Source organism: Scomber japonicus, chromosome 17 (genome assembly GCF_027409825.1).
Source record: "Scomber japonicus isolate fScoJap1 chromosome 17, fScoJap1.pri, whole genome shotgun sequence".
Lineage (NCBI taxonomy): Eukaryota > Metazoa > Chordata > Actinopteri > Scombriformes > Scombridae > Scomber > Scomber japonicus.
Genome location: NC_070594.1, coordinates 24,669,553 through 24,695,863, shown reverse-complemented (window position 1 = coordinate 24,695,863; position 26,311 = coordinate 24,669,553). Strand labels below are relative to the sequence as shown.

Sequence of the window (26,311 nt, the reverse complement as noted above, 5' to 3'; positions counted from 1 at the left end):
TCCTTTATTACAAGGCTCACTGTTAGAATGAAGTGTTGTTTTTGCTGATTTGTCCAGAGTGTTGGACTGGCTGGCAGGATGTAATTATACTGTCCCTCTCTCTCCATCTGTATCCATGATGATGACTTGAAAAGTAATGGCCATTAACGATTAAATAAAAGAGTGTATATATCCCATTACTGTCAATGTAGAGTCTGCATTTCAAATGTATTTTAGATACTCTGCCACACAGCAGCTGACAGAACAGATGCCACAAACCTCAGCAGAGCAGCTCACTGTGTCACAGCACTGTTTTCAGATAGCACTAAAAGAGTTTACAGCCATGCTATCAGCCGTGTGAAAATGTACTGAGGCACAGTGGAACTTTGTTTAAATGCTAACATCATCATGCTAATATGCTCACAATGACAAACATGCTGATGTTTATTTAGTATGTGTAGTATTTACCATGTTCACTGTGTTGGTTTAGATCACAGGTGCCAAACTCACTTTAGTTCAAGGGCCACATGCAGGCTAATTTCATCCCAAGTGGGCCAGATCAATAAAACCATTACATAATAACCCACAAATATAACATATATATAATATATAACTTTACTATAATAAACGGTTTATTTACTTAAGAAAAATGAGTGCTACTTCACTACTGGCCCTGTTATTTTTTCAATTTTTGCCCGCTTTGGAAAATCCTTCACAACTTTCACACAATATTTCAATTTGGATAAAGTGGTGTACAGACTGACACTGCAAAATTGTGGCATTCATTTTCTGAATGGAAAATTAGGAAAATCCTTGTAGTTTTAAGCCTAAATTATCCAGCTACCATGTGAATACATAAATTTAAAATAGCATCTAAAAAACTGATTTGGAACAAGAAAAAATCTTTAAAAATGTTTTAAAAGATAGTGATAGACATGCATACTGCAATAATACATCTTATGAAAGAATAAACTACTTTCCACTGTCATTAAGCTCAGCTGAACTGAACGTTTAGGATGCTCATTATCTATCATCATAGTACTAAACAACTAAACCAAACAAATGTTACCATTGTATTTGTTGTTCAATACACTTCAGTTTAACTTAATAAAGTGAAACTGATTCCTCTGGTTCCACCACAGAGGAACAGAGCTTTCTGCATGCTTCTCTCTGGATGGAGTAGGCTTTCAGCTGCTCTGATGGTTTGTTATGATTCTCATATGGATAATAATTGCAGCAGCACAGCCTCACTTTATGTTTTGTGCAGCACCAGATGGTATGAAAGTGCGGATTGTTTGAAAATTGCATTGCAGCCTAAAATCCTGTGCTGGAGCATCTGAACAGAGCAGGACTAGATTATAGGAGCTTGTGGCCCAGCTGGCTTTCTGTGTCTGTGCGTATTTGTGTGTGTTATATTATGAATTAGCTTGAGTCATTAGATGAAACATACAATCACGAGGCAGGACAGAGCCATCAATTTTATATTTGTGTGTGTGTGTGTGTGCATGTGTGCGTTTCGGGTTTGGGGTCTCTACATGTGCTCCCAGCCGATGAGGTGCCTACATCGTTAGCATTTAGATGACTAGCCCACATGGCATACTGAACAAAGATTTACACAGGAATCATTCTCGGGTCACCGATCATCTTCAAAAATGATTCAGACTTTTTGTTTCACTCCACTACATTAAGACTTAAAACTATTTCCCCTCTGAGGAAATCAAAGACTGGTTGCATAAAGAAATTCACACATGAAAGAGTGTAGAAAAACGGATTTCACAAAATATCCTTCAAGTCCTGGATTTATTATTTATGAATGCATGTTTTTATCAATATGACTAAATAATTAAGTCTTATAAAATCAAATAAAGAGGACGTATCATGAACATGTCAAGGCCTACATTTATATTCTGAGGCTCAACTGGAATATCTTTATTTGACTTAGAATGTTAAAAAAAACTTTTTATTATTATTTATCTTTATTATTGATGTATATTATCTTATATTTCATTTAATGTTCTTATACTGGCTCTGTATTCAGCCCCTCAGTTCAGCCTCTGTCTGAAACAAGCCGTTTTAACTCCTTTCTCTTATGAACCCACTCTATTCTGATTGGTTAGCTTGTGGTTACATAAACAAACAGTAATTGAATCTCACTTCTTTTTCTCATTCTTTTCTTAAAATGGAAACTTCACAAATACTACTGAACTTGTTTGAGCCTTGATCTCATTTAAATATGTGTGAAAGACTTCTGAGCAAATGGCTGTTTGTAGGCACGTGCGAACAATCTGACATCATCACAAGGAGAAAGTAGAGGTAACTTTGCAAGTGAAGCGTTCACAGCTAGCTCAAACCCTGGATTTTGACTTTCAGGTAGCATTTTACATAGGTTCACCTAATGTTTTGGAACTTTGACCATGTTTAACATAGACATCCAACATCATTACAGTATAAAAGTAACAGAAAAATCACAAAAAGCATGACATGTACACTGTACAATTATTCTTTGATAAAATTATAGAAAGGAACCCTGATAGGATACTTACATTGGTGCCGAAGTTTAGTTGAATTATAGGTTCAGTTTCAATAAGTGTTGTCACCATACTTTGGTAATATTATAATATTTTTCCTGTTCTTGGATGCTGTTCTTTAATATAATTTAAAATCTTTGATGCCTTCTTTCAGATAAATAACTGGTCAACACACCACCTCCCTACCAGTACTACCTCCAGGTTGTTACATTTGCTGGCTTTACTCTACCACCAGCAGCATCTAGACTCTGGGGGGATCCTATCCGATCTTCGACAAAGGTTCCTAACCTGTGGTGATTAGACTAACCTCAATAGATACAGTCACACACTTACAACTGACTCTCATTATTGAAAGGTTGTTGATAGTTGAATTAGCTCCTCAGCCCCTAAACTGGGAAATGAGAATTGTTTTTTCCCCCAGTTTTATTCATTCTCTTTCACATTAGAATAGTATCTAGATTCAGAAAATCGATTAACTTGATTTAGTTAGAAATGATTCAACCATATGGACAAAATGTGTTGCCTGCTGCATGAAACAATCTTCAGTGTTTTATTATCAGAAAAGAAGCAGAGAGGCTCCATTTTTAAATGAAAATGGTGGTGTTTTGGCCACTCTGTTGGACAGCGGGGAGCATCACGGGACTCAGATTGATGAGAAATCAGAGAAGGCAGCATCCAACCTGCAAAAAAAAAATTGGTTTCACTGCTGTTAAAGCGACAAATCTCTTTCTAACAGAGATCAGCCTGGAGAGCCACTGAGACTAAAAACTGTAAAATCTATCAAGAAAGCGAGACCACAGTCCTGGTGAAAAGGAGGTGGTGGTTTTACCAAAGTGAAAAACTATTTCACTACAGAGATCAGAACCAGTGTGCCTGGCAGACCAAGACCTCCATTCCATGCATGTTATCCTGTATCCTGAATGATCAGAATGTAATTGAATAGTCGCAAAATCTCACAAAAGTCAGGTGTAGAGGAACCAAAGGCCCAAATGAAGATCCAATCACCTGATCAGACGCATTTCGACATATTCATTAAAAAAAGAGGGAATCAAAGTCCAAATCCAGCGAGTGCATAAGCAGAAATAATCTAATTATACTTTGGATGAACATTAAACAGACAAGCACAAAATATTTATGATGATGATAATACGGATAAGGGATAAAATCTGTGGTAGAATTATACAAAACAGCACACTTAATGTATAATTTCATCTTATCTCACACTCCATCTCATCATCAGGCTCGCCATGAATGTATCAAGTATAACCTGAGTGCAAAAGTCATTTAAATTTGGATCACAGCCTCATCCTAAAAGCTGACACAGGATACGAGTGAGACTTTTTAGTGCAGCTGAAGTATCCCAGAAGCTTCCAGATTAATAGCGAAATGAGGAAGTGGAGGGAAGTGAAGCGATGGACTGAGACTGGAAGCAGATCAAAGTTGGCTCTCCCTGCTGCTCCGCCTGCACCAACAGGACCTTTTCAGATTTATCATCCCCTAATCGACCATGAAGCTATCAACACCAGCCAATCCTTCAGCGTAAGTAAATGAGAATAAAACTCCAGATGGGTGGTAGTGTTTTAAACAAACTTTGTGCATTGCTTCACTCTTAAGTCACATCCAAAGATTTAGGCTGCTTCTTTCTGCACAGGTGGACATTAGAGGTGAGAAATCATTGCTAAAGTGTTGTTTTTTAATTGGTTTCCCCTTCTTCACCCCTTTGAGATCCAGGATTTAGACGGCTCCCATCTCTTGTGAAAGATCCAGTTTGCTGACAGAAACAGATACACATGAGCAACAGTTTTATAACAATACTGAACCAAGGGGAATATAACAATGCAGCAAAATCAAGTACAGGACACAACTTTGAAATCATTTTAAAGCCAAATCCAAATGTAAGCCAGTAGAAGGATAGGAGATTTATGACACTAATAAAAAAAGTGGAAAAAATGAGACTAGAAACAGATCAAGTTAGGTGGGTGTTCCCCAAAATCACAAATCAATGGCACTGCAATCAAATCTAAAGGACTGAATCTGCAGTCTGAATCAATTATGTTAGGAGAGCTTATATAAGACCTGGAATAACACGCTGAAACTGAAAGCATAAAAATTTAAATCATGCAAATTTATGGTATTATTAAAATTTCAGGTGTTAGCTCTATCAAGTGCAGTAATATGGTAAGACTGGGGCAGAATTTAAAGGTGGTCTTGCAATGGAAATATATGGATGATCTTTGTTTTCTCTTTCTTGCGTCCCATATCCCTTAATCTAATTCTTACACGCAGCTTTATATGACGCAAGACTGAGGACCTATCGAGCAAAACTGTTCTGTCACTGTCATCACTGAGCTATAAAGCATCACAGGCTGGCTGGATTAATATTAATGTGCTGTGCGCAGTTTGCTGATCTTGCCTTATATGATTTGTAAGACAGGCTTCTCCAGTGTATAAAGGTACTAGTTGGTGCAGCTTTAAAAACAGGCAAAACCTCTGCAGTAAATGTTATGTTCCGAAACCACAAATTAATTAGGTATCTATAATTCCTGAAACTTATAAGTCAACTTGAGAAAGAGCCTAAGTCTGGCACTGCTATGGTGTCGTCATTTCAAGTATTTACACTATAATAACAAGCTCTTACAAGGTCTAACATATATATTATTTGCAAGATATGAAATAAGTTGTGGTTACAAAACAAAAACAGAGAGTTTGGTTTAAATCATCCTCTGAAACCTGTGTGTGTGTGTGTGTGTGTGTGTGAACTTGTGAAGTGCGGGTTCCAAAAGAGGCCACAAGATGGCGATGTTTGATACATGATGCCCACCATCTGTTACTCCCTCTCTAATTTATGAGTTAATGGCATCTATTTAAATCACGAGCAAATTAATTTTTATTTTCCGTCAATGGCGTCAACACAAATGACAGCGACATGAAATGAAGGGATAGAAAGATTAGTGGTCCGGGAGGCCGGAGTTGATTTATAGGGACAAATATATGAATCATTAAGAGAATTAATGAGCTAAGACTTAATTAAAAGTGCACAGGTTTGCAAAAGTCAGTTCACTAAACCCTGACAAAAAATCCCTTTAGCTTGATTTGCCACCAAATCATCTGCATTTTAAAGGAAGCGTGATATCATTTGGAGGGGGAAAGTGCAGCAAAAGACTGATATTATTTACTTTTTATTTAAACATGACACATTTCATCTAGATCAGCCTAACTCTTTAGCATGCCAACTCTTATTATTGTGTATTTGTATCCTCTGATAAGGACAAGTGATGCACCATGCATCACTTAATGAGCAATATATATTTAATATTCTGTATTCATAAATTCGCTTTTATATTCTATAAGTTAGAATGCTATTGAAACAACTATAAGCAGAGTAGATATGCTCTCATCTTAAAGCCCCTCAACTGTGTAATAAGTCATGTTTTATAACTTATTACGCCAATTTCTGCAGACATGCAAAGAAACCCTAAAGTCACAGATTTCTGAATGGAGTTTGGTTTGCAGATTAAAAACGTTCATAACTGACATCCAGTTTAGAAGTCCTAAAAAACCTCTGACACCTCTCAGTGATCTGCCTTTCAAAAGTCATTACTTGGGACTTTTCCTCTTGTCTTTACTGAACACTTAAATGGCACAAACAAAGCTACACACGCAGTATGGGAGACCCTGACTTATGGGGAGCCCCTGTACCTTATCAGAGCCAGCTGACGCCCCATGCATGCTCCGATCCCCCACAGTCTGCCAGCTTGCTGATGTCTGGCTTATCAGCGCTGCTGCTGTTGCTGGATGCTGTTACTGGATGCTGCACGGTGGCGCAGCCCAGATCCAAATGAGGACCTGAAGACGGAGATGTGAGGACAACCGGTCTCTTTGGAAATCAGTAGGCGGGATGGAATAACCAAGTATACACTCATGATGTTCATTTGATCTAACTCTATAGAGAATAACCACAGCCTGCCAATCAGCGGACCGTGATCGCTCCTAATAGGATTTTATTGATGCGCGTCTCTCCGGATCAGGTGCTTCGGCATTCCCTTTAACTTACCTGGGATGATTATTTCAGCTTTTTACTTCACCGTGAGCTTACAGGTGTAAGTGTGGATTTAAATTGAAAAGTGAAGAGTTTGGATTTTCTCTTGGATTTTCTTCTTTTTTTAAAGGAGATGGCAGTTGTTGATTGGAGATGTTCGCCCCTTGTTAAACACACCAGTTAATTGTGGATGGATGCTGCCGATGGTATCACGGCTGTTCTGGCAGATGTTTCTGAATCATAACAACGTGGATAGTGCCGTGCTGACATCGCTGCTGTGTGTTCTCCTGCTTGGATGAAAATCACTCCGTAGTCTTTTTTTTCTTTTCTTTTTTTTTGTCTCGGGGAAAGTTTGAGACTGGGATGGAGCGGAGGATGCATGCAGCGCACATTGTTTCACAGCTCACTGAATGCCCCGTACACATGCTTTAAATAACTGCTGGATGGATTTGTAAATTAGGAGGTTGTGCGTGGATAACTGGAGAATGTGTATCCTAACTGTGGAGTCCTGCTCAGGCTGGAGGGGAGAGCAGCGGACATCCCAATCCCTTCCTGGGACCACAGGTGTTCTCTTTAAACAGGTAGGTTAGTGGCATGATTTGAGTGATCATTTCTTACTAATAACCTAATAACACTAATGGGAAGAAAATAAAGAGGTTATTCATAGCTTATTTGGAAAATGACAAGAGCGATATGATTCATTACACATCTCCACTCCAAACTCCATCCAGTCATCTCGCAGTTTAATGATCTTTGCAGCATTGCTTTTCTAACAAATATTCACACGACTTTCATTCACCATTTGACATTTTATACAGTTGACATGAAGTTATATAATTATTGAAACTGTTTGCATACATGCGGAAACTGTTTAGAATATCAGAGTTACTCACCGGGCACCTGGAAACGTTTGAAAAAGTTAAGATTTTGCAGTGAAGGTGCAATGAATTTACAACCATACCACTACTGATTCATACAATGTATTTAGTCCTGTTATAAAATGTATTTAGTCTTGTTATATAAAACAAGACTAAATACATTTAGTCGAGGCAAGATGTAGGTTACAGTGTTATGTGAATGGCACATGTTAAAAACGATTATATTATAGAGAAGTTCGGGTTCTCATGAGATCTAAACATCTATTAAAATGCCTCGCTCACATGTGCAACGGCTGATGATTTACAGTTTGATATCAGTAAAAACATAAAGGCGTTCAACAAATAATCAGTTCACAGGAAATCTACCACAGATTTTTTTCCCTTCAACATTTTGCAAGATCTACACTTTACACATCAGAGTGATTTCGATTTGATTACTGGTTGCAGCTATTCATTGATGCATAACACTATTTGTGTGTTTTGTATATTAGTTTAGTTGTAGATGTTAAAAAAAAGAATAAAGAAGATAAAAGATTTTAATTCTTAATAAAAAGTATATTTTATGTTTTTACCTGACTTTTGTGAATATCTTGATAAATTCATTAGAGTCACTGTGGACTATAAATATTGACACGACTGCAGTATCACATTAGTCATACACCTATCAGTTCTATAACATGGGCTACAGTCATAGAGCAGTTTACTTTAAAACATGTCAATAATTCACTAATGACTTTATTCAGGCTGCAACTAATGATGGATTTTATTATCGATTAATCTGCTGATTATTTTCTTGATTAACCATGAACATTGTGGAAAAGGCACAATTTTTAAGATGTCTTGGTGATGTGTTCAAATGTCTCATGAGTTTGCCATCATGTATGAAACAGAAAAGCGTCAAATCCTCATATTTGAAAATCTCCAACAAGCAAAAGTTTAGCATTTAAACTGACGACAATAATTTGATGAATGGACTAATCTTTGCAGCTTTAGATTTGTTTGAGTAATTATTGGTGACTTGATTTATGTGTACATTTCTTTCTTTTTTTATTTTTTATAGTGACTCCAAATCCCAAAATGCCGAGCTGTGGGTAAAGAGGCTGCACTGTGGGTCTAGCTGACCTGTGTCTACCTCCCTGCATCCCCTCTCCTCATCCTTTCCCAGTACCTCCTCCTCTCTCTTCCCCCTCTCCTTTCCTCCCTTTCGTTTGTATTCCACCTCTTCAACCTTTGATCATCCCTTCGCGCCTCCTCTTTCCCTCCTCCATCTTTTCCTCGATCATATTTTCCCTCTTTATCATTCTCTACCTCTTTCCCGCCTTTCCTCCTTCTCCTCTTGTTGTTGCACCTCCTCCCCATCCCCATCCTCTCCCTCCCTTGTTCTCCTCCTCACCTCCCCTTCCCAAACTCACCACCTCCCTCCTTTTCCTCCCCCCCACAGCACACATGCAGGCCAAGAAGCGGTACCTGCTCGTGTCTGTGGGGGCCGGTCTTCTCTTCCTCGTCTATCTGTGGGGTCTGCAAATCGGGGAATTCCAGCAGCAGTCATACCAATATCACCAGTTCCCCCAGTACCCCCAGTATCATCAGTACCACCAGCAGGAGTACCAGTTCTATCGCCAGAGCCAGGAGGTGTACTATCCGAGGCCTCAGCCCCTGCCCCAGAGAAGCCCGTCCAGACAGCCCAGGCACTGGCCAGAGTCGACCCAGCTGCTGGAGCCGTACCTGGAGGGGGGAGAGCAGGAGGTAGATACAGGATAAGATACACTTTTATAAAATTGGATTTTAATGCTCAGGGATACAAAAGGTGATTGAATGATATTTAAACCCTGATCTCTAATTTTTTTTAATTGTACCACACAAGGTTGGATAAGTGCCCCTGGGCTCTGAAGCTCGTGCTTATTCCATTAGTTGATAATTTTGGAAACCTTGTACCTTCATTTTTGACAGACAGGTGTCCAACAGTGACGATAACTATCTACATCAAAAGAATGGGTGAAGCCCTGTGTCGTATTTCTGTGGAGCCTGAGACACTTGCCCAGATTGCCCCTTATGATGGTTGATCCAGCAATGGTACCACAATATTACAATATCCTGTAAGAATACTCCCTTACAGGTAAAAGTTATTTATGCAAAATGTTATTAAGTAAAAGTATGAAAGTATTATCAGAAAACTATTTTTTAATTAAAATATTCATTTTGGGCCCCGTTCAGAATAGTGTCACTATAAATGTATAAACTAATCAAAAAGGACTGTACAATTCCTTGCTGTAGCTCAAGCAAATCAGTCCCTACATGTTTTAAAAGTGTATTAATTAGAGGTTTCCAATCTTGGGGTTGAGACCCCCCAAGGCATAGAAAGATATGGGAGGTTGTGAGATAAATCAGGTGATTAAACTGATAGGAATAGAGGTCTTGCTGCACAAATCAGGCTTATTTTTCTAACGTTTCTCTAATGATTGTTTTGTACTGTGAAACACGTTCCTATTGTGTCACTTGTCAGATGCTTTTATCCAAAGCGACTTACAAGCAACACAAGACAATTAAACATTAAATACTACATCTTCAGACCTCTAAAAGTGTTCAAATTGAACAATTTGAGGAGGGAAGCAATACGCTTTGAGGTTTCTCTACTCACAACTCAACAAAAAAATTCACAGGGGGGGTTCATGGTTGGTGAGAAATGAAGTATGATTCAGGAAATACATCCATGAGTTGGGAGGCTTACGAGATACCAAGGGAGGAAGGATTGTACAACTCTGGAAAGTTGTTCTAGTGGTAATCATTGTGTCCTTCATTATGATGATTGCAAGGTAAACAGCCCCATATTTAATTGGCCAGTGGAGCAGCATCTTGTGTACTTGATGATGATGAGCCAGGTTACATCTTTTGCCAGAACCCACTTTTTTGGTACTGCTGCTGTGCCTCATGATTTCTTTCAGGCAATGCTGTCTAAACATAAGCACAAATATCTGCAACCTGTGATGAGGGGTTGAAAGTGGACATTATTTCACTTTAAAGGGTCATAAGACAAGATGGTTGAGGAACACTGCTTTACAAAAATCTAAGACAATCATTGTGAGTCTCTAGCTCAGATAAACAACAGAGGAATATAACCTAAGTCAGTATTACACATGACGTGGGTCTAAGTTTTAAAAACCCTCACCATGCTGAAACTTGTCATGTGTCATCTGTACACTTACACAGCTCTAAACTATGTTATACCAAAGATATTGATGGATTCTTTGACAGGAAGGTCATAGAAGAATGTCTGTTATATTCTGAGTTGTGCTAACAGTGTATTGTCTGTCCTTGCAGGAGGACAGCCCTCAACTCCATCACCAACACACATCGCCCCGTGAACGGCGGGCGATCCGCGACAACATCTACAAGAACAAGCGCTGTCGCATGGAAACCTGCTTTGACTTTGCTCGCTGCCAGTCGGGCTTCAGGGTTTACATCTACCCTCCACAGAGAGGTGACGAGATATCCGAGACCTACCAAAAGATCCTGTCGTCCATCGAGGAATCTCGCTTCCACACCACAGACCCATCGAGGGCCTGTCTGTTCATTCTAGCAGTGGACACCTTGGATAGGGACCAGCTCTCAGTTCAGTTCGTTCAAAATGTGAGGGCTCGCATCCAGAGCCTGCCAACGTGGAACGATGGCAGGAACCATCTCATATTTAACCTCTACTCTGGCACCTGGCCGGACTACACAGAGGATCTGGGCTTTGAGGTGGGCCAGGCAATGCTGGCCAAAGCCAGTGCTGATGTGGTCAACTTCAGACCCAACTTTGATATTTCCATCCCCTTGTTCTCCAAGGAACACCCGCTAAAAGGAGGGGGCATAGGTTATCTGACGCTCAAAAATGCACCGCCTTCCAGGAAATACCTGCTGGTTTTCAAAGGGAAGCGGTACTTAACTGGCATTGGTTCAGAGACAAGGAATGCTCTGTATCATGTCCACAATGGAGAAGATATTATCCTGCTGACCACGTGTAAACATGGCAAGGACTGGGAGAAACACAAGGACTCTCGCTGTGACAGAGATAATGAAGAATACTCAAAGTAAGGCATACTTCTTGATCTCTCTACCTTGTTTTCGCTGCTTGTGGGTGTTCAATTGGTTCCTTTTGAAAAGAACCCCAATGCTTTGAAGAGCTATCATTTAGTGTCTCAATACCGTCCACATTCAGGAGGTCTTGCCTTTTTTCAATACTTTTTTCTCACTGCAGAGTTGCTTGTCATGGGTTTTCCGTCCTGCAAACAAAGCAGACAGCTTGTGTTTCAGCAAACATTAGCACTGTGGCAGTTATCTTATTTGCTGTTGGTGATTTCGAATGCAGCGTCATTACAGCTCCTCACAAGTGCTTGTTGTGTTTGTGTGCGAGGGTGTTAATCAATTCTAATTTGGTTTATTGGCTGAGAACTGAGTGTCTGGGATCGTAGCTGCTGTGCACAGAGCGCCCCTCCTTTACGCGTGTGAGACAGATTTGATGCTTTCATGTACATATTTCGCAATTGTCATGGGAGTTGAGCTTCACTATCGCTCTGCTCCGGAGACAAAATGCTGTGAAAATGCAAGTGTGTGATTGTGCTGCTGTGTGTGTATGTGTAAGAGAGAGAGAGAGGAGCAGGAGAGCAGAGAGGCGTCAACTGTTTAGAGAGGGAAAGTTTTGTCGGCTCAGCAGTTGGTCGAAAGTAAATTGATCTGAGCTGAGAAGAGAAGTTCACCTTTTGAAAATTTTAGGGAGAGTTGACAGCTGAAAGAAGGGGGAACCATTGCATTCAGAGTGAAATGGGAACAACTCTCAACTTCTTTCGCTTTTCCTAGATATGATAGCTGATGAGTAATCTGTTGCATATTTTAGGTTTAGATATTGCCAGGATTCTGTATTCTGCCGATACAGAATCCTGCTAACAGCTGTCGAAATTCCATAGTGAGCCTCTGCATACAGTGTAGTCTGCTAATATTAGGAATTTGACACATTTTTGAAATTGTTTTACTTGGTCTTAGCACATCATACTTGAGATGGAACTATGTCAACGGAGGTTAAACTGCTGATTTTGAGCAGTTTGAGGGTGTCAATGTTCATATCTGTGAACAGTGTAGGATAGTCCTGCTTACGGCATGGTCCCAGGAATGGCAGTGGTGGCTTTTCTATTATAGGTTGATCTACCAATTTGGTCCAGACAGGAAATATCTTAATTAAACAACTACTGGAAGGAGATTTTGCACATCAGTTCCCAGATGATGATGAATCCCAATTACTTTGATAAGACCCTACAACGCCACCGTGAGGTTGAGACTTTTGGTTCTGGATGAAATAAGTAACAGACTGCTATTAAATTTGTTAGACAATTACGTCGCTCTCACGATTAATAGTAATCATATTGGTGATGTCCTAACTTTTGCATCTGGAGCCATTATCACGCCAGGCCAGTTGTCCAGTAGTTTCATTCATGACCAAATATCAGCAGAATTAATGACATTGCCATCAGCCACAGCTGTGATTGTGAACATGGTAAACACTACAGCTGATTTGCATTAGAATGTTGTCATTGTGATCATGTTTGCATGTTGCATTTATTTCATTCTCCTTGCTGACTCACAATCTGGCATTGACACACAAACTTGAGAGAAGACACACGTTGAAAACTTGAGAGGAAAATTCACACATATCCTGGAGCTTTTTGAATCTACTTTATAAACATACATGGATGACAGGACAGAGACTGGAAGGAAATAAGAAAGAGTCTCTGGTGAGTTCTTAGTTCATTCAGAGGCAGAGCTGAACACAGACACACAGACACACTCCCACAGACATGGTTGCAGCATCTGTTGCCAGATAAGGAAATTGTGTTATGGCCTAACAATGTAATGTTCTTGATTGTTCAAGTCAAACACCTGACTTCTATCCAGCTGATCATGTGTTTCACATCTTGAACACCAGACGGGGGGCTAAAAAGTCTTGAAATAAACAAGAAGTGAAGACCCATCAGTGCAAGACTGGCAGAGCATCACCAGGGACGATTTGTGGGCCACAGGCTAGAGGATATCAGCGACCTTAAATTAAAACTAAGAGTCAGCATTTAAACATAGTCAGCATTGTTTCATTTCAAATCTAATGTGCTAGAGTACAAAGCCAACACAGCACACACTGTTCTAATACAAATGGACTGAAGACAGTATTCATCAGTACACAGTCTTATTTCTCTTTGCTCCACAGGCTTGTACCAATACTTTATCAGCTGCAGCTTACATGCTGAGAATAAACATTTCCATAACACAGACTGAAATTCTACAATATGCAACTATTTGAGATAAACATAACAATAACAAATAGGAAATTGTATACATGATCAGTGTATGATTGCCTGTGAGCCTATGTGCTCTGAAATACCTTTTACCATATGTTAGGACATGCTATCGCTTTTTACTCCCTGTGTTATGTGGTAAGAGGATTATTCCTGTTAATAAGGATCTGACAGCAACAAAGCAGCTTTTTCTTTAACTGCAAACCTTCTGTATATTAATAGTGTGTGGGCTGCATTAAAACATGCTCGTTGATGAATGTGGTTGGTAAAACTTGTGGTTTTATGACTGCTTTCATGATTAAGAAAAGAGAATTATTTTAGTTTCAGTGACTCAGCTACATAATTCACATAAAAAGATGTTATTTTGCAGAATTGAAAAAAGAAAACCTGCTAGTGCCTGCTTCATAAAGCATCGAGGCTGATAATCAATAGAGTACATTAATGAACAGAAAGTGCTTAAGAGGCTCCTTCACTAAATAAATAGTGCATTAGCAGTTCTCAGTCTCAGTCTAGCATTGGCTTGTTATCCAATATCAAAACCAAAGAGCTTACAATGACATCAGCTCTGAGTTTAGCTTTTAGTTTTTTATTCTCTTTCATTCCTCATCTGCCTCAGTTCTCTTTATTTGCAATTTGAATCAACATGAAAAATGTTTGCAAAATGATTTCTGTAGCTGGCCATCTATAAAAATAAATGATTATGTTATTTACTGAGTTGAAGTTTGTTTATTTTGGAACCATCTTAACTGTACAGAGACCATTACCAAGTCTAGAGTTTGGTTCACCTCCTCAAACCAATTCAATGTTCTATTTCAACAACTGGGTTTCATTGGTGTCCATTGCTTGGGCGGTCTTTGTCAATTAGACCTCGCTTTTTAGTATTATAACAACATTAACTTCAGACTAAACTTAGTCTGTCAGGCTCAGTGTGATCATCAGCTTAACCCGTGATTGAACACCATGTTGTTGCTTTATTCAAGATTCGATTTGCTGCATTGATATAAGGACTCGTAAGTGGATGACAAAATTGTATTTTATCAAAATATAAAAAGAAAATAATAATAATAATAATAATAATAATAATAACAATATAAAAATACTAGGCTGCATCATGAAAACAAAGACTTTATTGATTTTTTATCAAAGGAGAACACAAGTTATTTACAGATCAGATATGTAGATGAAGAGTAGTAGACTTCAGTTGGATGATAAAATATGTAAGAATAAAACAATGCATCAGAAGTTAGTTCAATGTCCCTGCATCAGCAAGGACAAAAGTTTGTTTCTGAGAGTCACATGTTGTCGAACAACCTCAGCCGTCTGTAAACTAAAAGCTTCACAATCTTTTGAATCTTGCCTGTTTGCTGCTGCCCGTTCTGGTGTTTTACACACAGCACATCAATACAGACATCACCCAGTGCAGTCAAGGGGGATCCTACACAGCGAGGCTCCCTGATGGGAACAGAAACCGACGAGGATCTTGAAGCCTTGGGGCGGTCGATAATTGCCCTCCAATTGAATTAAGCTGTGAATGAAGGGGATAGATAGAGATCTCACCTCCCACTGAGTGGTGCAGGATTGAACTGAGGCTGTTTTACTGTACATAGATAACAGCCGGCTGAACCAATTAGAGACTCACTGTGTCTCCCCAAAGAATGTTTGATATTGGAGGCTGAAGGCTCAATTTACAGAGCGGCAGATAAAATGCTTAATTCAGATCGCTGTCACATCTTTCATGATAGCTTTCATGGTCAGAGGAGAAGAGGAGAGAAGAAAGAGGATGGTCAAATGTGGTGGGAGGTGTCCTGCTGACAGTACAGTAAATCCATAAACATATCCCTTCATCTTTTCCTCTGTACTCTCTTCTTTTCTTTCTATAGGACCTTCAAGTTATTTTAGAACTTTCTTTTCTATTTCCTCATTCTTTTCTTCCCCGGTTCAACTTTACTGTCAGGCTCTGTGGCAGTACTGGTACAGATAGCCTTTTCATGCCAGACGATATTTACTTTTTGCTCTGAAATAACATATAAGAATGTTGTGAATCAGATGACATGTATGTTTTAATGTATTTTCAGTAAGTTAGAATATGAAATTAATATTTTTTGTCAGGTGGGATGTAGCGAGTGAAGTGAATTGTGAATTGTGAAGTGAGTGTAAACTTAGATTTCTTCTTCTTCATAATTTAACTTAAAGGAAAGAAATTAAGTCCATGTTTAGCTAATTCTAGCTAGTCACTTAATATTTTGAGTGCATAAGTGAGTTCACATTGCGAAGTATGGAAAAATGCAGTGTACTAAGAGTGCACTTATAATGGTCAAAAAGTTGAGTGTGGAACTGTGGACACTTCTCACCCTCAATGGCCACCATTTTGGCTATGTAATGGAAGGCTTGTTACTATTAGTCTATTAACACTAGCTTGCTAACTAGCTAATCGTAATTACCGGTAAATGTGCGACAGCCGTGTTTGATTTGAGACAACACTAACCTGTCGACATTTGTGCATTGCACTAGTACATAGAGTGTACTACACAGAAGAGTACTAACAGAAGTAGGGAATGTATGTGATTTGAGACCCAACGCATGACTTAAATAAGGCTAAAAAATGGTTCTAGAATTGCAGATGTGGCTAGCAACTAACAGCAGGTGTTGCTAGAATACATATTCCAACTATGGTGCATGACTCACTAGATAACGTCTTATACAATTCATCTCAAGTCCACATCTTGCATTTTAAACCGTCACTTTACAACATTCAGCATTTTGGAGGATCCATCATGTTTTTAAGTTTTGGAAAGAGGAAGCTAGCTAGTCAAACTGGCATACATTAGCATTGATTCCTAGCAGAATTGACCTTTTCTTAATGTTATTTCACAACCTTGTCTCTGAGAAATTACATTTATATTCTACAAGGTTGCAAAAGTAAATATGTTTTAAGGAAAGGTAATGCTGCCTGAATTAAGTTTTCTGGCGGCATAAGGATAGATTGTTGTTTTTCCGTCTGTTCAAGAGTCTGAAAAATAAATCATAACAAAACCATAAATATATTCAGCATTCAAGAAGCAAATGGTTTATAGAATATGGAAAAAATGTTAGATATGGTGATGACGTATACATTTGTGAGTGTTGTGGGTTTAACAGATTGTTTTAATGAGAAATAAAAGATCTTATTGAGGTTTCACAAAAGCTTCTCTTGGCAAAATGTTAATGCGCCAATATGTGGCTACAAAACCATGGCAACATTTATGAAAGATCACAATGGACAGATATATCACACATGTTACTCATCATCTCGTCATCACTCAACAAGTGTCCATCATCATCTATTGTTTTTATGATAAAGAAGTAAAAACGTGGGCTGAATGAATTAGTATTAATGTGCTTTTCTGTTCATGTTCCTGTTCAGTGTGTGTTCTGATGTGTCCCAATATGCATAAAAATACTCAGATGGAAACACAGCTGCTGTAACATCTGTGGATGTTTGGCAGCTGCAAAATTCAGTCTGTATGATGGGAGAAAAGGGTCTGACTGTATTAGTTTAAATGTCAGCTGTGGCCCTGTGGGTGTGTGTGTGTGAGTTGTGTGTGTGCTAGCATGTCTTTCTATTTTCGAGTGAACCAATTTCAGTCGAAACCTAGCGTAGTGAGGACATTTCTGTGATGTGAGGACATTTCTGAAGAGCAGCTTGAGGGTTAAGACTTAGGTTACGGTTAGAATTTGGTTTAGGGTTAGGAATTTAGTTGTGATGGATAAGGTTAGGTTCCTCAAAAGGATATACAGACAAACGTGTGTGGTTGTATGTATTTGTTTGCTGAGCTCTTTGTGTTTTTCTACTTACACCAATGATCAATATCACTAAAATGTTTTACAAGTAATTACAAATCCTGTCTATTTAATACTTTTTGTTTTTGTTTTTATACAAAACCCTAGAGGAATGAAACCACTTAATAAAATAAAATAAGAACAGACTAGCACAGAAACAGAGAAGTTTGACTAATTAAACTATAATAAAAAGGTCCATGTTTAAGAACAAACTGCAACAGCATAGCCTTCATTAGTGAGACACCATTCTTTAATTTTTAAATATTTGTTTTGCCCACCTTTGTTTCTGATGACAGGTTGGATCCTCCCGGGCAGGGATGATACCTGAACAAATCTGTGGAGAGATGTTCTGTCATTCTTCATTGATGATTGTTCTCAGCTACTCTTTGCTGGAGGTGTTTTGTTGCTTTACCTTCCTCTTTGAAACACTCTCAACATTTTCTATTGGATTCACGTTAAGGGACATGCTTGGAAAATTCCTCTCATGCCAACCTGTCTTGAGACTGGTAGTCATTGTATTATTCAGTGTTTGGATATACAAACTTGATTTCATAGTACTGTCTATAAATGTCATCTTCACTACACCTTTTGCACTCATGTAGACCCATAGCACCCAAAAGGCTCCATGTTTCACAGTCGGCATTATGCAGTCATTGTGGTGGTCCTATATGCTGGTACCCATTTGATCCAAACTCATTGCTGCTAGTGTTTATCAGGCTTTTTTCATGTTCTTTGGCAAAGTTTAATCTTGCACTTTTGTGAGCAATGGTTTTGTTTTTGGATGTCATCCCTAGAGGTTGACTTCATTCAATGTACTTCACAAGGTCTGCCGTCACTGAAGCACCAGTTCCCACCGATGTGTGCACAAATCTAACACATTTGTTCTACTGCAATTTCGCTGATCTTGTGGCTAGAAGTTCACAGTGTGATTCTGTATCTTTACATTTAATTGGTTATGGTCATGTAGAGTTCCTCTCTCTCAAGCAAAGGTAGAAAAGTTATGTTTACTATTTGAAATACAGTGACTTCTTATCTTATACAGTATAAATCTGTCAAATATAGTCTGGATGGGCAAAAAAGAAGTCAAATCTCCCTTTTTTCAGGTTTCAACCTGAAACTGTTTGAATGACTCTCTTGAGTCTCCTTGGTAATCTAATTCATATTTGACAGGTCTAAGTATAGTGGCTTTTAATTTACAACTGGTTTTATGTGGTTTTTGATAAGGAAATATTAATGAAATCACCCTTTTTCATAAACAAAATAGAGGTTTCACAAATCTGAAAATAGGATTAAACAGCATGAAAGCTTTTGCTACATAGTGAAACCCTAACACTTTGTGTAGACAGTGGTAAAAAAACAGAGAATTAGGCATTAAATATCATTATTCATGTTTCCCTTTGTTCTCCTGGGCAGCTGCCTGTCTTTGACTGTATCAACCACCAAACCAAACCAAAAGTCAAAGGTTAAGGTCATTATTCAAAGTGACTAATCAAAAGAGGAGTTGAGCTTGCGGTCATCATAGCCCCATGCTGTCAGGATCACACTGTGCATGTGGAGCAGAAATGCTCCCTGAGGAGGAGGTTGGTTGGTTGGTGAAGATGAGGATTCACTCATAGATACTGTTCTGTGTGCTCATGTCACATGTATGCACTTGTTTTTATATGTGCAGGTTTGAGACCAATTAAATGCCACACATGTTGAACCACGTTGCATTAGTCACAACCCTGTCCAAAATTAAGAAAGCTGCACTGTCCACAGGTTCTTTTATAACCTTGTTCAGGCAGGTAGTCTTAATTGGAAGTCACATGTGTACTCACTCTTGTTTCAGTGATCACAGGTGTGATCACTTTTGTTGCATTGAGTTTGTACTTTGAGGCCTGTATTTTCAATTAAGCCTATCTAACCTATCTATTTTGTTTTTAATTATAAATAAGATCAAATATCCTTCAATCTACCCTAGAAATACTACAATTATTGTGAGATGATACAATCTTGTGTCATTTAACATTCCAGTCATATTGCACAGGGCTGTACTAAGTTTTGTTATATACTGTATTTCTTCCTGTCCTTGTTGTGAGATGTTCTATTAAAGCACATCAAAAGTCAGTGTCCTCTATTCTGTTGGCGCTTATCTCCCTCCTTCCCCATCCACCCCCTTCACCTACCTCTCTCTTGTTCCCCTCCTCCTCCTCTTCTCCTTCTCCCATACACTGTCCTATTCTCTCCTTCTCTCCCTTATCTGTCCTCACTTTTCTCATTTTTCCTTTTTTCCTTTTTCCCTCCTCTTTCCTTCTTTCCCCTGCTAAACTAAACCATGGAAAAGGTTTTACTGCTGTCTCAGTGCATCTTTGATGCAAGTCATGATGAAGAGCACTATGAGGGATAATAACAATGTCTGCCAGTTTCAGAGGGAGCGAGAGAGAAAGAGAGACAGCCAAATGAAGGACTTTTAAAGAACTTTGATGTGTGACCGATTTAAAATCCTAATTAAAAAACCAAAAGCAGGCCAAACCAACTGTTTTTCAAAAGTGTAAAACTGACATGGGCAAGAGAAGAAAGGGACAGCAGGAAAAACACAACTTAATTTCAACATATTGCGTTAGTGTATATAAGGGTTGACTAGTTGGGGAGGTCTACATATGGAGTATACCAAGTATGCTGCCTTTGATTTATTTTTTCTTGGTAAAGAATTTTTGTGTAGTTGCTCCTTTCCTGATTTGGCAGTCTAAAGAAGAAGGTATTATATGTGTTGTTCATATTGAGCCATCATTCTCATTGTTGACTATATACACTAAATTAACTTGACTTGACCATCAATAAAAAAGTATTGTGCAACTGAGAGCAAACATCAGACCTGAACTAGAAACCTTAAAGATCCCCTGCAGACATGTTCTTTTGATATTATTTTTGGTCTTTTTTGCCTTTATTTGGACAGTTAGTGGCAGACAGACTAACAGGAAACAAGGGGATAGAGAAATGGGTATATACAAATATGCATACAAATTCTGTTTTGAATAAGAGTGTTTCTAATATCATTTTTCCACAAAGAACTTACAGCTAGCACAACGACTAGCACAATAATTCTTGTTTGTCACTGAACAGATTCAAGTTGATCAAGATTGGTCAGTGATAGCCTACTAAACTCATGAATGTATATAGGGTGCTAATGGTCCTTTTTCTTCACTGAAAAATCTATCAAGAGACCCTGGTTGCAGACAAGTTGATGTAAACCAGGACTCCCCAGACTACGGTCCACAGACCAGAATATTTAATAGGCTACCAGACTATTGAATAAGTTTGTGCTGCATTTTCCTCATCATTCCCTGTCATGCCATTGTCATTGGCCTAATTCTTCTAAATGTTCTGGTCTGCAAACCGGGGTCTAGGAACCTCTGATTTACATCAAATTGTCTGCAGGTTCTCTTGACAGGTTTCCCTTCACAGTTGGCCAATAAATGCAGTACTAAAAAAGCTTATAAGAACTTATCAGGACATATAAATAACAATTATAACAAGACTCTACACACTCTATATTGTGATGGAAAACATAAATCCTGACAAACAATATCCATCTCTTATTGCCTCATTATTTCGACCAGTGGGAGTTTTTGAGCTGTTGTGCACGGATATTATTCTTGACAGGAACTTTAAGAGTCTCTACAGTAAAGTCTTTCTTTCCACCTGAAACACCCACAGATAACTCAGCCAGCCTAAGACAGCAGCTGAAATCATCAATACATTGAAGGTTTCTGCCAAGGCTGGTAGGAAGGGAAAAAAAGTTGTATTGATCAGCTCTGACTTGACCATTGCGTCCAATCAGCAGATGAATAGAGGTTAATGGTCCTTCTGGGTGTGTGAAAGCCAAACATAGATTGGCATTTAGTGCGACGAGACCTTGGCATTTATTTTAGCTGACCCTCTGTCAGTCTGAGTGGGAAAAAGCAGTTAATGTATCAAAGGCCAAGCAGTCATTGTGAACATCACAAGCTGGAACAATGTAATCTTGAACAGTTGTCAGACTGATTGAATTAATGTTTTGTTTGCTATGAAAATATCACTGAATAAATGGAACTAAACCCAAGATACTTACATCTGTTGACCTGCTTACATCACTTATAGGAACAAAGTTAACTTTTCACAAAATGATATCATTTTGTAGGTAGCCTATAGTTAATCAAACTGGCTGCTTAGTGAGAAGAGTAAGAACCAGCTGCTTGTGGCTTATAATGTTATGCTTTCCTTTTTCAAACAAATAGATAAATATCAAATCTGTGAATTCATTTGGATTAAAACAAGGTGAACATTGGATTAAAAAATGAATAGGGCAAAAATCCAGGTGAAAATAATATTTTAAAAATCAGGTTGGATTGTAATATACCAAGTTCACATTCTGAACAATGTCACTGATTTTTTTACTTTCACTTTTTTAAAATGGTCTTTTCATGTAGGAGAACTCCCAAGGCTGGATTAGTACCCCTAGAGGCTCCTGGGTATTGAAGCTCACGTACCCCCCCCATAATTAATCTATGTTCCAACCTTTTGGTTACCACCAGTGCTATGCATGTTACACTAGATAATAATTATTCAGTTGATACAACTTACCCACTATGCATTGTGGCCTGCTAACCAATCACCACTTGCTCAGCCATCAAACTGACTAATAAAACAGCCAATCATGAGACTTAATTTTCTTGTTTCTTGTTTGGAAACAACTTTTATTGTATTCTGATTGGATAACGCTGCTTGCTATCGGGTGGAAACTTTTTTAACTCTATATTTAGTTTTGGACATAGTAGGTTTCCGACAGTGATGATAATGATCAAGATCAAGAGAATGGGTCAAGCCTTGAGTCGTATTTCTGTCGAGCCTGACAAAAAAACTAATAAATCACACATTTGTTTTCTTCCATCTTTGAGGGTCCTTTTCAGCTTGAGGCCCCTGGCTACTTGCCCATGGTAAATCCAGCCATGAGCACTCCAAGAGATCATCTTCAGTTATATTTCCTTCTTATTTCAAAAACAGTTTAACTGTTCTGTTTCTTACAAATAATCTGCTTAATTTTTAGGTCAAAACCTTGCGAGAACATAATACCACCTGACATATTTAGTTGTAACATGAGTTTTTAATGTAAGTTTCCGCCAAATTGTAAAATGTTCACAGTGAAGCAGTCAGGCACACTTTTCTTGAACTTTGCTTGATCCCTGTTCTCCATTATGCAAAAAAATAACCCTTAAATTTTGAATCACTTCCTCCCCTAAGAAATGATAAGTGCTCACTTCTCACTGCAGCCATTTGACATTTGTAACAACACACAGTGGAGGAACTATCTCTTTGTCTGGAAAAATGTGTGATGCTCTGCAGTCTGTCTGCAGCAGGATGCCATTTGTATGCATCTGTATGAAGTGTTACCGGCCTTCTCACTCAATCCTGCATCCCTTGCTTTCTCTGTGTAGCCAGAAAACGAGCCAGCAACACAATTGTACTCCATCACTTTTTTTTCCTCCTCCTCCTCCTCCTCCTCCTCCTTCTCCTCCTCCTCCTCCTCCTCCTCAGCCATCTCATTTCCCTCTCTCTGCCCACCCCACTCCAATTTCTATGTTGTCGTTTGTACTTTCTTTCTTTCTTTTACCCTCTCTTTCTCTCTATCCATTTGCTAGCCAAGACTTGACAATCAGTTGAGTCGAAGTAAAGGTGCGCGGGTCACTTCAGGATGTTTGCCATCCATCCTCACCAAGAGAGACAGAGAGGACGGAATTAGAGAGGCGGTAAAATAGTGGAAACACTGTGTGGCAAGATGGATTGCGGTGTGAATCCATCACATTTCACACACTGCTCTGTAGTCCCCACAAGAAGGAGGAAGAAGTTTATCAGAGAGAAACAAGGAAGTGTTGTTCCTGTATGACTTTTCATTTGCTGTGTGTCAAGGTGCGTATTTGTCTCTCTTGAGATGACAGAAATGGTCCAGGAAGCAGAAAGATGGCCATTTTCTTTATTGTGGGGTTTCTCAAACAATCCCAGCCATGCATTACAGTAGATGTATCTATCTTTTTTTGTGTTTTGTACTCCCAAAGACCCATATAGGACAATTTTAGTTTTTGCTGATTGAATGGTTTTTGTATTGCAACACCCTTGCTCAGCTCAGAGACCTCTCCTCTGCTCAGTCATTCACTCTCATCATAAAATGAAACATACTTTCATTTCTGACTGGAGGAAAAACTTTCTAGACTGGTACTTTTTTGCAATGTAGGGGAGTCTGTACTTAAAAAGGAGCTCTTTATAAAGTGGTCTGATTTTTCTGTACATCTCTCTTGTTCTTTCATTGTTGTTCCCTTGCTTAAATGCCTTTGCTTTCAATTACTTTTTAGATATTGTGGAAACACATTTAGTATTAGAGTTTCTTTTAAATATTGCTAAAACAATTTCTGAAACTAGGGCCGTCCTACACAAAAAACAAAAAAACATACACAAAATACTGATAACTGCACATTAATGTGCTGAGTATAAAATACTATTATCTAGATTCTTTGGCATTTTCATAGCATGCAGTAAATATTGACTATGAACAGAAATACAATGGGGAAACCAATTCTCAGCACTCATATACTCTTAAGAGTATCAGACATAATTACTATAACTGAAGATCACATGACTATAGTTACTGTATAGTACTGTAAACAAAATACAGTATATTGCAATTACAGTCCGTTCAATCTTTGATGACATCACAGGAAGAATCATTTTGCCTGTTGGTAGGTTTGGCGGTCATTTACCTTCTAACACCATGTTGAAAAAGAACTCTTCAGTATAGGGCTCAGGAAAGGAGAGTAAGGTGGAAGGGGGAGAAGTTAAAATCGTGGGTAATCTTTAACCTATAATGGACCACAGCAGTCCAGTGGAACCAACATACCTTTCCACTTTACTCTGGTCATTCCAGGGTGTCAAAGAAACTGATGATACGAGCTGGGTTATATGGGCCAAGAATGATATAATGGTGAAGGACACCATTCAGGCCAATTACAGCAAACATTGTGATGTTGCCACCATGCTGCCCAGGAACATGGACAGTGTCACACTTCCCAATCATGTTTCTTCACTGGTGCCTGCTTTTGGTGAGATTGAAGCCAACCTCTTCATCATATCCAAACATGTTGGTCTGCTACATCATCAAGCTCAATGACTCTCTGGCCAAGTTATGCCAAGTTGGCAACTGGATAACCTCCGATCACTCAAACCACTTGCCAAGGTGGTCTGGGATGCATTTGGCTCCATATGTTTTGTCCCCAGCCAGGACGACAGGAAAATACCTCATCAATTCAATACATGTGCCACAAATACCAGTTTTTATGTCTTGGCAATTCCAAATATAATATTAAGCTTCCTTAGAGTAAAGAGTTTGACATTTAAGCATTTGTACCAGTATTATTAGTTTTAGTATCAGTATATATTACTTTTTATGTATTGTCAGAATGTATTTAACATCAGTATTGATTACTGAAAAGCTTATTGATTTTTTTTAACTTTGAACCAGCTTTTAACAGGATCCTCTCTGGATCTTCTAACACTGTTGCAGGAAATAGAAACCAGCCCCATTTTCTTTGATCACTGGAGAGTTGATCAAAGCTGAGGAACTTGGCTGCTGCGATAAAAGCAACATAGTGTTTCATGCCATGTATTAAAGTGGAGTGAAGCAACATGGACAAGTCTTGTTAAGGTGAACTGATTATGTTGCTTGGAATGAATCTTGATTTCATTGGGGACAACATGCCTGTTTCTGGACAAAATCATTGAGTTGAAGTCAATGCAATGTCATCAAAAGTGTATGTTTGGGTGTGTAGGTATTAGACAAACACACATCAGATCCCTGGATTTTCAGGTGAGATTGAAACATTAATCATTTTGTAAATCATCTGTAATTTCTCATTAGCCTGAGGACACACACACACACACACACACACACACACACACACACACACACACACACACACACACACACACACACACACACACACACACACACACACACACACACACACACACACACACACAGATTCCTGCAGGTGAAACCAGTGAGAGCTGAGAGTCTCTTTGCAATTAATGTGTTTTTAGCAGCTACATTTATTCTACTTTTTCTAAGAGTGGAGTTCTGAAAACATCGCCTCCAGTAAAAAGAATCCTCCAAATGTGCTGTGCTGAAGTGTCCTTGAGCCACACACTAAACTCAGGCTCAGACATCCCTGTAGGCGACAACATTGCGATTCCTGACCAGGATCAATAAAAAAAATCCATCAAATAATTCCACTTTGTCCCTGTTGTATTTTAGATGTGCCAATGAATTCAAGGAAACAAGGCAGAATACACAAATGGTTCCAGTAGTTTAGGAAAAGATTTGACATATCTCAATCAAATGCCTGTTATTTATTCATGATTTTCAAAATTGTGTCAGTTCTATGGAGATATTATTGTAGCAAAATGATTTGCAAATTGTATATGGAGAGTTGTGTAACTGTACTGAATCTCAGTCTGTTTGTGAATAATCAGATTTGTAAATGTATAAAAGAATCCCCGAATCTATAATATGATTAGCTATTATGCAGTGAAACATTACAGGTCATCCAGTTGCACTATTAGCAGTACTGAAGAGTGACCAGTCAGTTATAAAGAAGAATGGAAGGACTTAGATAGACATTCATGGAAACGTAGTTGTGTCTGTTTCTGCTTGTTGTTAAAGCAGTGGGAAACAATGCAGTG

The 26,311-nt window shown here is 38.7% G+C and overlaps 1 protein-coding gene across 2 annotated transcripts in view; it reads left to right on the top strand.

Moving 5' to 3' along the window:
- The first annotated feature begins 8,870 nt into the window (after positions 1-8,870).
- The window catches only part of LOC128376753 (exostosin-1), a 288,133-nt gene continuing 270,692 nt past the window's right edge, over positions 8,871-26,311 (top strand). The window contains exons 1-3 of one of the 2 annotated variants that reach the window (XM_053336580.1): positions 8,871-9,022; positions 9,113-9,170; positions 10,743-11,494. In XM_053336580.1, coding sequence (XP_053192555.1) covers positions 8,871-9,022; positions 9,113-9,170; positions 10,743-11,494 — 962 coding nt within the window. Of the gene's footprint in view, positions 9,171-10,742; positions 11,495-26,311 lie in introns of both variants that reach the window. The other variant, XM_053336579.1, reaches the window with a different exon arrangement.